This window comes from Aulostomus chinensis, chromosome 21 (genome assembly GCF_037954235.1).
Source record: "Aulostomus chinensis isolate RoL2024-O1b breed Wild chromosome 21, RoL_Achi_v1.0, whole genome shotgun sequence".
NCBI classification, from domain to species: domain Eukaryota; kingdom Metazoa; phylum Chordata; class Actinopteri; order Syngnathiformes; family Aulostomidae; genus Aulostomus; species Aulostomus chinensis.
Genome location: NC_141340.1, coordinates 4,644,458 through 4,661,732, shown reverse-complemented (window position 1 = coordinate 4,661,732; position 17,275 = coordinate 4,644,458). Strand labels below are relative to the sequence as shown.

Here is a 17,275-nt window from a genome sequence, read left to right as displayed (position 1 = left end):
TGTCTATATCATCCTTGACACCACTCCACTCAAGTGTTTAAAAAAAAAAAATTAAGTGATACCAGTGTTGTGGATGTGAATGTTCTTCGAGAGAACTTACGAATTCTTCAAAGTGATTCAGAGGTGCACAGCAGCTCTGCCATCAGATCGCTGAGATTTCCTTCCAGTCCCACTCTGGCACTGGGTGTGGTAGCTTTTCCTGGGAGGAATAATGACGGTCCGGAGCCGCAGTGTTTCCCTCAGCTAGGCAGGTCGTTTTAAATGTTTACTCAGTAGAAACGATTCCTCGTTTCTCTCTCGCTGGCTTTTGTACTTTGACTTCTACTGATCTGTTGACATGCCCTCTTTCTGTCTGTTTTTTCCTCCCTGCGCCCACACTTAGTGGCTAAAAGCCAAGGTAAGTCTGGTTTGTCACATGACCCATTTCATTATAATATCTTATTAATAGATTCGTTCAGCTCCCTTTCACAGAAAACCCCTGTACATGTGATTATTGTCGTCATTTCCCATTAATCAGCCTGTAGTCCTCTTAGACAAGAGCACACACCTGTAACACCCTCCCTGCTGACCAACCCTCTACATGTTGTCATTCATGTTATGTAGTCCTCCAGAAATGTAAAGGTAATTTAAAATCTTTATAGGCTTCCCAGACACTACGTATGTCATGAAATTAACCCATCATGGCCGGAAAAAAATGTCATTTTTTGGATTTAAATAAAGTTATTTTTGTTAATAACTCCCTAAAAACTGAAGGATTTATGAATAAACATGGAATTTTCCCCTCAAACCTGTATTTCCCAGCTCATTTAGCAGGTAGAAACATGAAATTAAAAAGATAAAACATTTGGGTTTGTGTGGAGTTGCTTGCCTTCACCCTGCTGTTGATTCATTTCGATTTAATGACCCCCAGTAAGCTGTGGCATCCACATCAGGCCTTCAAGGAAGTTGCCTCAGGTGTTCAATGTAGAACAATTGCATGAGTTCTAGTTGAGCAGTATTAGGGTTTGCACTGTAGAACTACGGTACTCAAATATAACAAAGCTTGTACCTGTAAAGCTTTAACACTTGTTTTTTTAGTTATTGGGGCACAAGTGTAGTGTAAGAAGCCTTTGAAACAGCCTGTGCATTTCAAAACTGAAAAAAATCCAGAAAACACAATCCGGGCTGCAAACGCTACCAGGTAAAATATGGAGTTCTTATCTGGGAAGCCTATAATATTTGATTTTAGCAGCAAAAGTACTAATAAGGTCTTTAACATGATTTGTCTCTTACATTTAAAAAAAAACAACAACCTTTTTATTCTTCTAAACTCAGCAACACGGAAACAATCAGTCCATCCGAGGAGGAACTCTATCGAGGACCAACCCGCCGACACAGAAGCCACCCAGCCCTCCCATGTCAGGGCGTGGCACGCTCGGGTAAGATGCCCGCTTGGGTCACCATGCAAGGAAAGACTAATCCTCTAATTATCAAACAGAAAATATGAGCTTTGTCAAGATAAATAAAGAACATGTCATTTCTATTTTTTTTTTTTTTTTACTGAATTTTTCGGGGCATCAATAGCAAAAAAAAGGAGTCTTTTTTTTGTGTGGTGTAATTTTGATTCTTTTCCTTTTGAAGTAGGAAGGATGAAACTGATGTGATGAGACTTAGAGAGATGGGTTCCAGCAGAGAAGAAGAATACAACTCAGATTTTATCTGTTCAAGGTGTCACACAGTGACGCTGCTCGCAGTGACACAAATCTGATATTAATTCCTAGAGTAAACGCTTCTGTACTGCAGCTGCGAAGCATCCAGCTGGGTAAACTGACAGGATTTACTACGCTCCAGCAAACACGCTGGAATAATATTTGGAAGAAATTACCAGCATCCGTGATTCATCATCCTTTGCTTTTCATTTCTGCTCCGTGGGCCGCTGCAGACGCAACACATCCTACAAGACCCTGGAGCCGGTGAAGCCCCCCACAGTGCCCAATGACTACATGACCAGCCCGGCGCGACTGGGCAGTCAGCACGGCCAACACAGCCCTGGACGTACGGCGTCGCTCAACCAGAGGCAACGCACACACAGGTAGAGGCAACGCGCGCACACACACACACACACACACACACACACACACACACACACTTAAACAAGCCCTGATGCATGGTGAACATGGGCCGTTTTCCTGTTTTTATATAATATTGAATTAAATGTATTTTGCCTGAAGCCACGTTGAGACGCAACAACACACATTAGTTTTGTTTTTGCACAGCAGGTTGCAGGATGTTCGCAAGTGCACATGCTTTGCACTTCCTGATACTAATCTTACCCTCCAAAACAAGAACACACAACACACACAGCAAAACAATGGTCCCATAGACAAAGAAGCTCAACCTCAGTATCTTCACATTCATCAACTTTCTTCTTATTCTTCTCACACCTTTTTTTTTATACAATGTAATCAAGACGAGGGTGACTGGAAGCTGCAGGAAGAGTAAAAGAGGAAGCGTTCCTATCAGATGTGCGACCAATGTAGAATAGAAAGAAGAAGAACAAGTAGAATTTCAACAGAATTCTGTGTTGATAAAAATAATTTCAGGAGTTGTTTTGCAACCTGGCAACTCAAAGGTCATTTTCCTTAATAGCTGCGCTGCACAGGTTTGAGCTCACATTTTCATTTTAAGCTATTTAAAATGAATTTGTCACAGAAATGAATGGGTTCTCTATTGGCTCTAGAGGTGGATGAAAATACTTTAAAGTAATATTAATGCCATAATAACTTTATTTATATTGCACCCTCCAAAACAAAGTTGTAAAGTTTCTTCAACAATTAAAATATACAGTATTATATAATAAACCTCCAGATTTAAAATATGCACAGGATAAAAAGTGAATCGAATTTTGTAAAAAGAAAAAAATGATAAAAATGAACTTAAAAGGACATTTAAAATTAAACAGATTAGAATGAATTACACCAATCCAAACTAATGCGTAAAAGTGTCAGCCAGGCTGCATATAAAATTAAGTCAAAGATATAAATTAGCAGGTAATCATGAGCAAAGTCTCTCAAATGTGTAATGGACTGTGTTAACGACCGCGCGCAGCTTTTAACGGAGAGCCAGAGTGGTGCTTGATAGGCTTTTGGATGCATATGAGTGTATTCCGGCTCTAAATGTGCGCTCAGTGTTTCAGTAATGTGACAAAAGCATCGCTTCACAGCCACCTGCACGCTACCTCCGTCTAATCTCTTTATTTAGCTCAGCTGCTTCAAGCAGTTTCACACCTCTTCCTCTTCTTCCTCTATGCTGCACTGTCTGTCAAGCCTGCTCGTGCTTCTGTCTGCAGCCAGAATCACTCTCACATTAATATCTATAAAAGCCTGTAATGTGAAGTGTAGCAGTCACCTGCAGCACGGGGACCCTTGAACACGGCTCTCTAGGACCGTTACCCAGAGATTTTGAGTTACGAGTGCGCAAAGTCGCCTCATTAGCTAAAAAGCCTGTTATGCTGACTGTGATACTCGTAAATAATTGATTTTCCCTCCCTTTGCCCAACTTTCTTGCTCATGTATGTTTGCTCAAACTCACACTGCAGTTTCTCAGGATCCTGATGTGCTTCTTTTACTTAAGTCAATTAAAACCAAACTGGAGGCTCTCTCATTCCTCGTGGAAATGAAGTTCTGTGGAGCAACAAGCGGGGAAAAGAAAAGATCTGTTTGATGTTTAAAATCAGTCTTTCAGATGTGTGGTTTAAAGTTGCGCTTGTGGCAAACAAGCTCACGTTAAATCATCCTGGAGCAGCGTAGGAATAAGTGCTAAGAGAAAAGTTAGCATTGTTGAATGTCAATGGGTTTTGGTGTTAAATACCTGAAGGAAGTTGTCTGGTTGACTAACATTGGACAACTTAACCTTTGTTTCAAGCTAGTTATGGTGGAGGTGAAGCCATGCGTCTACTGGTGTAGTTTGTTCGTAGCACACCGTTAGCGATGTACTTGTTTTACCTGTTTGCACTGTTTTTATTGTAGCTTCAAAAATCAAAATATTGTAAGTCATCAGTGAAGATTATCTTGCAAAGCAAAGTGTTTGTTCGCCACCAAGATTATTCTTAACAATAATTCAAAGTTGAACTACATTATCGTACTAGCCTTTGGTCGTGGGAACCCGTGGCGATGCTAACTTCCAGGGTAGCCTATAAAAACATGCCATGTCGCAGGGATGGCGTATCGGTTGGAGGTCTGCTGTACTGTTTCAGCTTCGCTGTCCTCTATTCTGGTCTACACGAGCTCTATGTGGAGAAAAAAAAATACAGCTTCATTTAGAAATGTCAACCACGGAAATTACCAGTTGAGTTAAATTTGGGGTCTGTTACCCTCATAGTTCAAGGCTCTGTTTATCACCTCTATGTACCCTACTTCTCATTCTAGCCTCTTTTACAGAGAGGTTTTTCAATAACTGATAAATACCTGCGTCTGCTGCAGGACCGTTTCACCTGGAAATGAAGGCTTTTCCCCCACAGCAGCCAAAATCCAGGTGTTAACTGCTTTTTAGACCAGTGGGAAAGAGGTTTACAACATCCCATAGAACGTAAAAAACCCCAAACAAACAGGAAAATATGGAGGACAGTTTGAGGACATTAACTGGTGTTACTGTGGATACATGTGAGATTTGCAGAGGTATTCGGGGGTTCTTGGTGGTAATTAAGACCTGAGTGATCTGAGTCATGACCTTTCCAGTCCCATCCTGGCAGTCGGTTTTAAACCCTGAAATTTTGCAACGGCTTCTGGCTGTAACCTTGCAATCACAACAGCACTGCATAAAACATCAGCTTGAAGATGGATTCCCTCTGTAGATCCATTCTTCAGGAAAAAAACCCTCCGGCTGGATTCATTCTGCTTGTCTACGTTAGGACCCTCAAGTTCATCTCCTGCTCGTTATACACTCCAGGTTACTGATGCACATCTAAAGCCTCGAGAACACTTTGTAGCCTGTAAGCAAGTGTAGATTGGCTTCATAAGACGTCTTATTTCACTAAGATCAAGTAATATCATTACGCAGTGCCGAGCACACGCCTACCACTACTTTTGTTCATTTTCTGAGTGTTTTGGTTGGCCTCGGGGATTTCTGTCAGCTGTGAGTAAGTGAGCTGGAACTTTTTAAAGCCTAACTGTTACAGACGGCTGATTTATAAACATCTTCCCTGCGTAGAGACGAGGCAGACAGGAAGGTGGAGCCGGAGAGACGAGTGCTTTCATGTCACAGTTACAGACAAAAAAGAGGAGGACGCAAGAAGCCAAGGCTGGGAAAGAGATAAATGGGTTAGCGGGGAAGGAACGGGTAAATTCTGGAGAGATTAGAATGGATGGATCCAAAACACAGTGGCGAGGAGGGGAGGAGGGAGTTCATTTCAAAAGAAGAATGACAAGATATTGTTGAGCCTTCATCCCCACAGCTCCCAGTGCCACCAACATCCTCCAGAGGGGCAACCCCTGCTGGTGATGCCTGGAGGGCTCCACTGACATGGATCTCAGAGGAGGAGAGTTGAATGATGGGAAAGGGGGATAAAGAGATGAAGGGGGGAGGTCGCTTGTTCAGCGGCATGGAAGATATCGGAGGAGACGAGGAGGGGGTCATGGAGACGAATCACTTTGCAGTGGTTTGCGAGATGGTTGGGGTGAGAGGTAGAGAGAGGGATCAGAGCGGTGATGAAAGGAGGGGAGGGGGTTCAGGAGAGAGGAGGATCAAGGCCAGAGAGAGAGCGAGAGGGGAGAGGGATTTAGTTGGCCAGGCCATTGATCTACAAGCCCCGAGGTCAACGCAGGGTGATGCAGCCCGTATACGGGCCACTGGAGCTCTGACATACATTCCTGCGTCCTAAACCCTCACAAGATCCCCGACTCTGACTAAACTGCAGCTGGCAGGTTCCACCCCATTACTGGATCCTTTATTTATCTCGTCGCTTTACTGCGTGGAAGTGAAATAAGTGTGTCACTCAACTGGAGCGCCGCACCAAAAAAAAAAAAAAAAAAAAAAAAAATCACGCCATCGCCTAAATCTGCTTTTACATGGCTGGCTGTTAACTTCATAGTTAATGTGAATGGACAACTGCAGGCCTTCAGTGTGAGTGTTGTTGCTTTTCTGGGTTAATCTGGTTTTGTTTATTTTTCTAAATTTGTATTTTCTTTTTTTTTTTTTTTTCATGTACAAAAAATACATTTTAAACCAGTATTTATTTGAATTATTGATTAGTGGATCTGTTATGAGTTATTCATTATAGATATTTCCTGTTTTTGTCCAAGTGAAGATGTAACAATTAAAAAAATACATATAATTTGATTTTACAGATGATGTCACTGATGACCAATAACTACAATACTGCTACCATTACCACTACTACTACCAATAATACTGATAATGAAGATAATAAAAATACAATTATTATTGAAAATGAAATAATGAATACAAGTCGTCATAAAAGCTAAACAGGAGTGTGATTAAAAGAATAAATAAATAACGCCATGAATTACAAAAAAGCAGTGATATGGACCTTAGTGTGTGTTTATTATGTATTTTAGTCTTGATGTCATGTTGTGAAAAATCCTCAAATCGCCACATGTGAGTCATTGATCATCTACCAAACATGTATGTTGTTGTCATGCTCAGCTGTTTTCTCCTCAGCGAGCAGTACCAGGAGCGTCTGAGCAGCAGTTTTCTTAGGCATCGAGCTGAACCCTGGTTTATGTTCCGTTTAGGTTCTGACTAAATCCTCCAGGAGGAGAGACTGCTCCTTTCTAGCTCTCCCAGTTGTGTCACTAGACATGATCAATAGCTATCAAAAGATGCCAGAAGGGTTGACCGGGGAGGGGCAGGTGCTTGACTACTGCTCCTCAGGACAGAAGGAACCTGACTTGGATGAAGTTTTGCTGTTTCATAATCGTTAACAAGGCTGATGCAGTGGAGCTCATTTATCTGCTGTGACGATGTCCTTCGTCTCTTCTTTCTTCTGCCTCACCCAGCGGGAGCAGCGGGGGGAGCGGCAGCAGGGAGAACAGCGGTAGCAGTGGTATTGGCATTCCCATCGCAGTGCCTACCCCCTCCATCCCCAACTCTGGACCAGGTGAGTTTTGTCCGGCTCGTGTGGTGGTGTTGAGGCCAGTCACGTTGGCTGCAGGCCTGCTGGGATTGAAGGTGAAGCAGGACCGGACTCAACCACCTTCAGGCATTTTGTTTAGCATGTAATAAAACCTGTCCTGCCCTGCCTCACACAGCTGCTAACCCACCAAGAATGTCATTACTGCTGGTCTTACTGAGTTGTGTTACCCTCTCCAATGCTACAAACACACATGTTTGGGGAATTTGGGACAACAAATACAGTTTAAGACCTCAAAACTTAAGTCCAAGTCAGAGGTAAAGTAGCGCTAAATCCAAACTCTGTTCAGGAAACAAGTAATGCAGACGTTGTTTGCTTGTCGTGATGCAAAAAGACCTACCGAAGCGTGAATCCAGACTTCTTCTAAATCGACGTCATCATAGTTACTTCACTGTGATTTAATTGCAAAAAAATGGATCCAAATAATGCTGGAGTCTTAGAGTTTCACAGCCACCTTCAAGAGCTGCATCTGGAAAACTGCTGCTTCAAACTGTCTCTTTGGTTCATCTCTACAAATCAATGTTAGTTTTTAACTATAATTGACATGAATGTTCCAGTAACAGCCATTACTTGTACAGGTGTAAATGTAACGCTTTATTTGCGCAGAGTGAGACAACGCTACACAAAGCTTATGTTTACCAGACAGGGATTATGCTGGCCCATTGTGTTCCAAGCACGGCTGATTCTCTATCCTACTGTGTAAATAGGGCATGCTGCATTGGGCCTGCTGCTCTGTAGCCGAACAGTACAGCCCTCATAAAACCAAGTACATGCTTCATATAGTACTGCGTTTCACTGTGCTCACGTACTACAACAGCACTGCGTTAACTTTTGGGTAATAATTTCAGCTGGAAAAGGAGATAATTCAGGTTCCTGTAGCAGCGTGTTTGCCACAGCAGCACAGGACTAACCACAGCGCTCCCTGCAAGCTCGTTACCATGGAAACAGTCAGTTCATACCCGGACTACAAAGAAGTGTGTTTCGGAGGAACACTGTGCCTTGTCAAAGTCAGAACGCCCCTCCAGACCCCGAAGGTTAAAAAGGTGCATGAGGGAAGCGAGTCTAATGTCAATACTCCTTTCAGTCCCACCAATGTCCTCTCCTCTGGGGGCTCCTCCGCCTCCCCCTCCTCCACCTCCTCCTCTGACCGGGTTTGGCCCTCCAGCACCCCCGCTGCCGCCTCCTACCCCACCAGCACCCGCAGGTGAGACTGCTGGACCTCCACCGAGGAGGTCATCTCTGCTTTACGGACGCCGAACAATCAGCACGCCTTTTGATTCACATGGTGACTGGTGGTTGGAGGCGTCTTGTGCACACTGCAAGCTTTCAAAGATGGACACTAAGCCCAATCCCCAAAAAGGCTGCAGTATTCCTTTATTACCCGATTTATTAAGGGAAATACAATTGAAATGCAAACGAGGAAGGTTTGAAATCCGTGAAAGGCTGATGATTCTGGACCTTCCTCCCATCCGCTGGTCGTTCAGCTCTGAAGGAAACCATCACGACTGTGGAGCTTGTAGTGTGAACAGACGCTCTACATGGAGGGGCAACAGGTTTCAGTCTACAGGATTTACTGCTTGTGAAGACGGGTCTGGCTGTCTAATCAGTGCCGTGGCGATTCCCTGAATCCTCGGTGGCGGTGGCGGTGGCGGTGGCGGTGGCGGTGCTCTCCTTGTTATTTGCCAAACTGTCTGTGAATGAAGTCTCAGATCACCTCAGCAAAGGTTAATTGATGCCTGCAAAATCCCTAAAAATGTTCATTTGCATTTTGCTTAGGCTGCTGTGCATCTGGACGCATTTCCAAACCTCTTGCCCATCTGCATTTAGAGTAGGTGATAATACAACATAAATTCACGGCTTACATTTAAAACCTGCTCGCTGAGACACAGCACAGGGAGAATGTGTGGGCAGTAATGTAGAAAGATTTCAAATTAATGTTCCTTCAGAACTATGGAACTTCTTTTTTCTGTGTCATTGCTTTTACCAATAAATGGGATTGTGGTGTGTCCAGCCTGAACAATGACGGGGTTTGCAGAATTCTCTTCTTTCTATTCCTTTCCGCCAAAGTTTGTTTTGATGAATTGAGTGGAAAAAATGGACAAAATACAATTTTCTTTGTGATTAAAAACTTTCAAGCAGCCATTTCAGGATGCAAGTGTTGCAAAATGCAGATGTGGTCTTCATAAAAGCACCTATCAAGTACCAGCTACTGAGAGAGCCTGTTTGGACAGCAGCTGCTTCTATCTGATGGACTCCAGTAATCATGAAGGAGACGATCACGTTAATTACGCACGAGTTATCCTCCACATCAGTGCCTTCTTTCAGCCTCTGCTAGTGTCATGCATGGGGAAGGTTTTTTTTTTGTTTCCTCTGAATCGCTACTTCCTCTGGTTCCACCCGTTCCTATCGACGGGCTCGGCCTCTCCTGAGAGACACTGCGTTATCTCGAAATGTGGACAGGAAATTCTTGAGCTGCACAAAAGATCTCTGTTAACTCCTTCTGTCTCTCTGCTTTTGTCTTACACACACACACACACACACACACACACACACACACACACACACACACACACACACACACTGACTAGGGAGTGATTCGTGATAAAATGGTAAGATTGTTGATAAAATGTCACTGATGGATTCTGTTGTGACTCATTCTGTTGTTATCTGCTGCAGTGACACACCTGATACTGGGTTTGGCCCTGGATATGAATCTAAACGCGCTACTGAATCTCACCACTAGGTGTCGCAGCTGCCTCAGACTAAAGCTTGACTCAGAGCTGTGCTTACCGACACCAACAACAACAACAACAAGTATCGTGTAGACGCACCTCTCTGGAAATGTAACCGTGTGGCGCATCAACACAGATGTAGTTGCAGTTCAACTGTTTGCCAACGACCGTGAAGGCATCGTTTAGGTATTGTGGCTGTCTGGTGATAGGAAGGTCGCTGGTTCAATCCCTGCCTCCCCCAGGAACCGCGGTACCATCGACACTTCCATCATCCATGTAAATGTGAACGAGGCAACATTGTAAAAGTGCTTTGAGTGCCAGGAAAGTGCAAATACACCATCGAGTCCATTTATCAGCAGATGCTGTTGCTGCTCTGGTTTTCTCACCAAATCCTTTTCCACAGCTTTCTGTTCGTAGCCAGAGAACCTGAAGTGCCAGATTTATTCTGAAAACCTCTTGGGACTCTTTTTATACTCTCATGAAATGTATTTGTGTTGCTTCTCTAGTTTCCTCTGGCTGGTTATTGATTGCCTCTTCAGAAGCTTTCGGGCTCAAATCAGTGTTTAAAAAGCTCTTTTATTGCCTTGATGATTCATGTTTTAGGGGCTTTTCTTTCTCTACCTCTGTAATCCTCATTCTTCATCCCCTGTCTGTCTAACCCGCCTTCCCTCTACGCTCCTGTCTCCTCCTTCCCTGTCTGTGGGTGTTTCTAGTAGTGGCCCCTGGGCCTGGTCTGGGCCCTGCTCCAATGTCCCAGTTTGGAACCATCTCGAGGCAGATTTCGCGGCACAACCCCTCCAACTCCTCTGTCTCTATGGTTTCGGCCACGGGCACCTACCGCCGGGCGCCATCGGTCACTTCCCAGTTCTCCTTGCAGCAGCAGCAGCAACAACTACAGCAGCAGCAGCAGCAGCAGCAGCAACAACAGCCTCATATTAACGGAGGCACTCCTGGTTACGGCCAAAACTCAAGTAAGGCCCTTCTGTCTCCAGCACCAGCCTGATTTATAGGCACTAAACTGTCACTGAAGCACAACCCCCCCACATTCCTCCAAGTCACGCAGTCACCACCTTCAACTAACCTTTGTAGAAACCCAATTTCTGTGAGGAAGCTTTTTGAAGGTCAGGGCCACATTCTTGAAACAATTGTTAACTTTTATCCTGGAAGTGTAGGGTTTTATCTCATTTTGGATGTTTTTGGAATTGATGCATTGTTATTAAAATCTCAAACGACATGCAGGGGTTCTTTCCATCAGAACTGTGTAAAATCTGATCCCCAGTTACTGTTGTGGCTCATCTTTATCTGGATGCATCATGTAAAATGATGATTTATCACTAAGAGTTCGTGTCATGTTGAGTCTCTACCTGCATCTCTGTAAGCAGGGCTGGCAGACCTGTCAAAAAGCAATGCAGGGAATTGGCTTTTTAAGCTGCTACTATTTACAGCCTGAGAAAGCAGAAAGAGGCACAGTTAGTTGACCTTCAATGTGCTAAAATGGTATTTTTCCAGAGGGAAGTATATTTAGACTCCGCTGATGGATGTTCTCTGTCTCGATAAGACAAATCGTGCAGTAACTGGATGTGTAAATGCACTCAAACACATCGGAATGTGATGGGATCCGCCACATCTGGAGGAGGTCTGGATCACGTTGTGACCAGCAAGGTGTGAATGGAATCCATACAGCATGACCAGCATCGTGAAGAGCAAGTTGAAAAGCCCATCAACTCCTTTTAAAAGATACAAGTATTGGCAATACTGCATGAAAGAAGCCATTGATAGCTCACCAGCACTTTAGTCATGTCCAAGGGAAATCTAGACTGCATTGACCCCGTCGTTAGGTAGGGAACAGGTAGCAAACTTTTGGTACAAAACCTACTTCTCTAACCTTTGGTGGTGTTGGTTGGAAGCGAGATAATACTTGATGGGACTTGGTAATGGCGAAGGCTCAGACCGAATGTTGCATAGATAGATGTCGGAACGCATGACGCCACCAAGGAAGATGAAAACTATGACAGTTCCAGAAAAAGTCTGTGAATCGCTACATCCTGCCAGGGATCTAAAACTCTTGATCCAGATCACCTTCGTTGTATAATCACACATCTTTCCACCAAATTTGACCAAAACCCATCCTTTGGTTTGTGAGATGTCCTGGCGGTTTTTAAACTGAGGAGTCCAGGTCTAACCTGTAATTGTCCCTCAATAACAGTCAAACAGTTCAGAACCAAAGTTCATCCGAGCTGTCTGAGTTACCCTGCCAACAGCCACACCAACGCCATAAATCTCAGGACCTCCTCGGCGGACCTGCTTGTTGGCATTTCTGTCTCGCAATAACATGCATCCAGATACACTGTCCAGACAGATTTTGTGAGAAACTGAAGCACTCTTCACATACTGTTTACTACAACAGGCCAGAAGATTGTTCTTGACTTGCTTACAGTCTTAGGTTGAGGCTTACAGTCATCCAAGGTGAACAGTGCCTCCCTCTGGCCAGCTGTTGTATTTCTTTGAGAGCTTGTAGGAGTGTACTTCTCTGATTGACGGAATTCAAACATAATCCGTGTTTGATCCTGTGGCCTCGGTGACCCCAGTGATACTACGAGAAATCTCATCACAACCACAGAACATTCCAACCTCACATTACTGTCTGGCGAGAAGCTGTAGCCACTGAGAGTTGAATAATGCCCCCCCCCCCCCCCCCCACACACACACACCTCAAATGACTAAAAAGCTTAACTCTTAGCTTGTAAAGGTTGTGTTAGCCGACATTGTTCCAGCTCTGCCCGTCACCGTTCACCAGCTCACATTCCTGCAGCGTTTGTCAGTGTTTGCTTGGGTTCGGGGTTCACTCTGCTCTCTTCTGTACATTCCCCGTGACTGATGATGGGCTTTCTGTTTTCTCTCTTTCTCTCTCTCACACACTCTCTTTTGCTGGCTTTCAGTGTCTATCGCTCCTCCTCCTCCCCCCATGCCCCAGCTGACTCCACAGATACCTCTGACTGGCTTTGTGGCCAGGATGCAGGAGAGCAGTAAGTGTAGAGGCACAGACATACTTTCCTCTTCTACACGTGCCAACTCTTCCCACTTGCTGAACACCCAGAATGCATTGTGCTCGTTCATCCTCTCCTGTCCTCTTCTTTGAGACAACAATAACCCTTTTGCATTGATGAACTGGCAGAGAATGTGTCAGCCGCTGTGTCCGTATCTCTGGAGGCAGATTTAGTTGTGCAGCTCATAGCAACAGGAGCGTAAGGCGGCGTAGCATCCAGGCTGAAGTTGTCGAGCCTGGTTTGTTTGTTTTTCTGAATCTTGTTATTCAGATGCTCGATTGACTGCAGGGTTGAGCTGAGATGAATGATAATGTTTAAGAGAAGAAGTGAGTTAAGGTGGGGGAAACGGGGCTCTGTGCTGCCCTCTGCTGGTGCATAAGCCGCCATAGCAGAAGAGTTGAGAGGAAGATTAAATTAAAGGTCTATTTACCTTTTTAAATAAAGTAGCTGCCATTTTAAATGGGCTCTTAATCTAAAAAGGGAATTTGCCTGATAAGATTTTTTTCCCCACTGCGTGACTTCTTGGTGACTCCAGAGTTCAGAAAGTGCTAACCAAATATTTTTAGCTTGAAGCTAATGGAGACCAACTGTTAAAAACAGCAAAACTTTCAAACTGCTGTTTACAAACTGTCAAACCTTCCACGTCATCTCAATCCAGCCTCATGCTGAATAATCTGTCAATACTTTGATAAACTATTGGGAGCACTTCAAGATCCGTGCAACAAACGAGCATCTTCAGCCGGCGCATTCACTTGAACTTCTCGCACAGTTACGCTAGAGCGGAACTGTAAGTGTCCCTGTTTTGTTTTTAGCTCCAAAACAAAGTATTTTGGATCACTGAGTGTACGAGCGGATGCTGGATTATACTACATGATGTCTTTGAGAGCTTAAATTGACCTTTTGGACAGTTTGGTTGTCAGCCGTCAGTCTCCGTTAGCTAACATATACAGTTTATATATGGCTGGAGTCACTGCGAAGAAAAGCAGGAAATTATGTCTTGAAGTTGAGTCCGATTAAGAAGGCAATTACTTTACTTTCTGAGTGAAAAATCAGAGCGACGTACTTCTCACCTACTAAATAGCATGACTGCCCGTGTTCTTAATATTTTTATCAACGTGTTCCTATTCGTGTAAGGTGCATGCATGAGTGAAGCATGATCGCCCAACATGAGCAGCCTAAGAGGCTTTAGCATCCAGAACATGATCATGTTAAAGGACCCATAGACGCTGAGAGCCCTGCAGCCTGCTTGATGGACTCAGTCTCCATATATTTGCATGTCTGGTTTATAATTCTGCATGATTCCACCGCCGCCATCTCCTCTCTCCCCCGGTTCGTGTTCAACTGTGACTTTTTGAGAAAAAAAACCCCAAACAAACTCCCAAGTGATTGTTTGTTCGTCGTCATCGTCCACCAGTTGCAGATACTCCCACTCCTCCTCCACCGCCCCCTCCGGATGACATTCCCATGTTTGATGACTCTCCTCCCCCACCGCCACCTCCTCCGGTGGATTACGAGGAGGAAGATGCTGCTGTCGTGCACTACAACGACCCCTACGCTGACGGGGATCCGCAGTGGGCGCCCAAGAACTACGTCGAGAAAGGTTTGTGTTGGAATTCAGTCTTCTGGGTCTTTTTTTTTTAATGACTATTAAATGTTTTCACACCTACAGTCATTTTTCAAGTAGCTTAAACCTGCAGTTCGTTTTTAGTGAAAAACATAGCACGTGTAACATAACCTGAACTGGATCCAACCAGAGTCCCATATCAGGAACCAAAACAAGACCACGTCGTCAACAGGTCTCAGGTCACACCTGAGGATGATTGACAGCTGTCCAAAACCAGGGTTCAGTTCACCCGAACTGAAGATGACAGGTGTGAAAGTGCTGATGAGCTGTTTGCACTTGAAAACTTTACTAGACTGAATAGCAAAAGAACCAAATGTAGTCAGAGCAGTCAAAGATACAACTGGAAAAAAACATGGAACAAATGCCCTTCATCTTTTGTGTTTTGGGTCACTTCCTGCAACTTCGTCAGATTGTCTGTCCCCGCAATCAAATCACTCAAGGGTTGACGTGGAAGTGGACCACTCGGGTTAGGTGGTCTTGGACCGGTTGTTTTTGGTTCGCAGTATGGGGATGAGTGACCTAATACTGGGGTTTGGAAGTACCTCCAGAACCTTCATTGACCAACAAGGTTCAGTTGTGGTTGGAACACTAGCTGGAACCAAAGAGGAGAACCGTATCCTCCAGTGCCAGTCTAACCTGTTGGTGCCATAGTGATCAATGGTGAGTCAGAGACCCCTGAACGGACCTGCTCCAAGAACCCTGTTGCTGGAAATGTGGTATCATCAAGTTGTCGTTTTAAACCGTCTTGTACTAAATAACACTGGCCGTTGTTTTTCAGTGGTGGCCATCTACGACTACGCCAAGGACAAAGACGACGAGTTGACGTTCATGGAGGGGGCGATCATTTACGTCATCAAGAAGAACGACGACGGCTGGTTCGAAGGTGTCAGCAACGGTGTCACCGGCCTGTTCCCCGGCAACTACGTGGAGAGCATCATACACTACGCAGACTGAAGGGACCTGGCCGTATCAGTACAGTCTATTTATTCAGTCCAATCGTATCCACGGAGACACAGTGACAGCAGCAATCTGACTCCTGACACACATAAGACAGAAATGTATGATCTCATTTTGATATGACAGAATGTTCTCTCCCTTACTGATTGCAAATAAAATGAAAAGTAATATCTATTTAGTTTATTTTGGTGTTATATGGGCGGGTAGGGGACATTTATGGAATATGTAAAAAAAGAAGAAAAAAAAAAGGAAAGTGTCTAATTGGACTGTGCGTGCTCACGTGGGCGGCTGGGAGATGTACGACGTCATCTTGCCTGGACACGGTGAAGAGATAAATCCAGCGTTCACGTGGAGCACCTTCAGTCGAAGCGTTTGTATCGTCACTTGTACATAACGTGAGCTGCAGCCATTCGGGTTTCCGTCATGTAAATTCAGTGAACGTCAATATTTTTCACTAGTGGTGCCCTCCCTGACTCCATGAGGCTCATTCGTACGACAAAGAAACGGCCTGTCAGTAAATTTCCATACTGTATATGGTATATTAAAGAACCAATTACTCCTGAGGATCAGTCTTGGCGTTAAAGCATGCAAAATTAAGATTTATCACAAGTTTATTGCCATTATGTTGTAAATGTATTCACCTTTTGTTTGTTGTTACTCTGTTAATCACTGAATTTTAGACTCTGAAGTAGATTTTCCCCACAGTTGCACCTTTTTAAATCAGTGGTCACCAACTTGTCACAACTCACCCGGGATGTCAGAACGAATTTAGCTGAGAATTAGCTGGAACCAATGGTGCACGGTAGCATGATGGAGCTACAACAGTCAAACCTCATGCTGAACTCCATTCAGAAAACAGGCTTTTTAAAAGTCTTTCTTCATCTCGTGGAAATACCCAACAAAGCACGGATTCCTACTCTGTACAAATTTTCATCTTGATTTTGTTACTTTGGCATTATTTATCTGTTTAATGTAATTGAAACAGGGCAGAACAGCAGTCATTCTCCGGGGGGCTGACAGGAACCTCAGCAGGTTGCCTTCAGTGTTCAGGACTTGGGTAGAGATCTTTGGGTCGTGCTGGGCGATGGAAAAGGGAAATCTTGGAGGTTCATGTGAAATATGTGCAGGTTGGTGGCCCCTCATCTAAGTGGTGCTTTGTATTTTGAAAATTTAAAAAAAAAAAAGTTACTTTTCATGAATTTTGGTCTGTTTAAGCAAGAGGAACACATTCCATTTTTGGGGGGGGGGGGCATTTTGTGACATCACTGATGGCGTTCTACTAACCCACATCACGTCTGTAGGATCGATTTGAACTGGCAATAATGGACTATGGTTCTGTGGTGATACTTAGAGCGACACTGCCGCGTGAGCAGTCAGATCTAACGTAGACCAACAACTCTAATACCTCTCAGTCTCAAAGCAACAACGCTCGGCTCCGTCTGGGTTCGAGGACCGGGTCGCTCCTCTGGGCTGCACAGGTGTTCGTCCGTCAGCCAGTTAGACTTCGCTCAGGTCTCAGTATCATCCTCGCTTTTCTGTCGGCCCTCGAACATCTAACGTGACCTAATTTGTCTCTAACTTCCATCTTAACCTGCATTGTTTACCATTTCAGATTATGCCTTGATAACTTTTTTTTTTTTTGCATCCAACAACAAAACCTGCTCTGACTCTTGGATATAGAAATATTGAAAAATCACTCAAATGCCCTTCATTTGTATGTAAAATATGTTGATTGAAATTAATGTACAGTCTTTTATAATAAACAATTCTATGTACAAGGACGATG

General features: G+C 44.1%; 1 protein-coding gene across 9 annotated transcripts in view; it reads left to right on the top strand.

Moving 5' to 3' along the window:
• Window positions 1-17,268, top strand: part of abi1a (abl-interactor 1a) — a 55,090-nt gene extending 37,822 nt beyond the window's left edge. The window contains exons 4-12 of one of the 9 annotated variants that reach the window (XM_086191715.1): window positions 383-397; window positions 1,315-1,418; window positions 1,922-2,071; window positions 6,996-7,096; window positions 8,214-8,333; window positions 10,578-10,832; window positions 12,801-12,887; window positions 14,323-14,508; window positions 15,311-17,268. In XM_086191715.1, coding sequence (XP_086047841.1) covers window positions 383-397; window positions 1,315-1,418; window positions 1,922-2,071; window positions 6,996-7,096; window positions 8,214-8,333; window positions 10,578-10,832; window positions 12,801-12,887; window positions 14,323-14,508; window positions 15,311-15,486 — 1,194 coding nt within the window. In that variant the 3' untranslated portion in view covers window positions 15,487-17,268. Of the gene's footprint in view, window positions 1-382; window positions 398-1,314; window positions 1,419-1,921; window positions 2,072-6,995; window positions 7,097-8,213; window positions 8,334-10,574; window positions 10,833-12,800; window positions 12,888-14,322; window positions 14,509-15,310 lie in introns of all 9 variants that reach the window. The other 8 variants (XM_086191714.1, XM_086191716.1, XM_086191719.1 and 5 more) reach the window with 8 other exon arrangements.
• The last annotated feature ends 7 nt before the right edge of the window (window positions 17,269-17,275 follow it).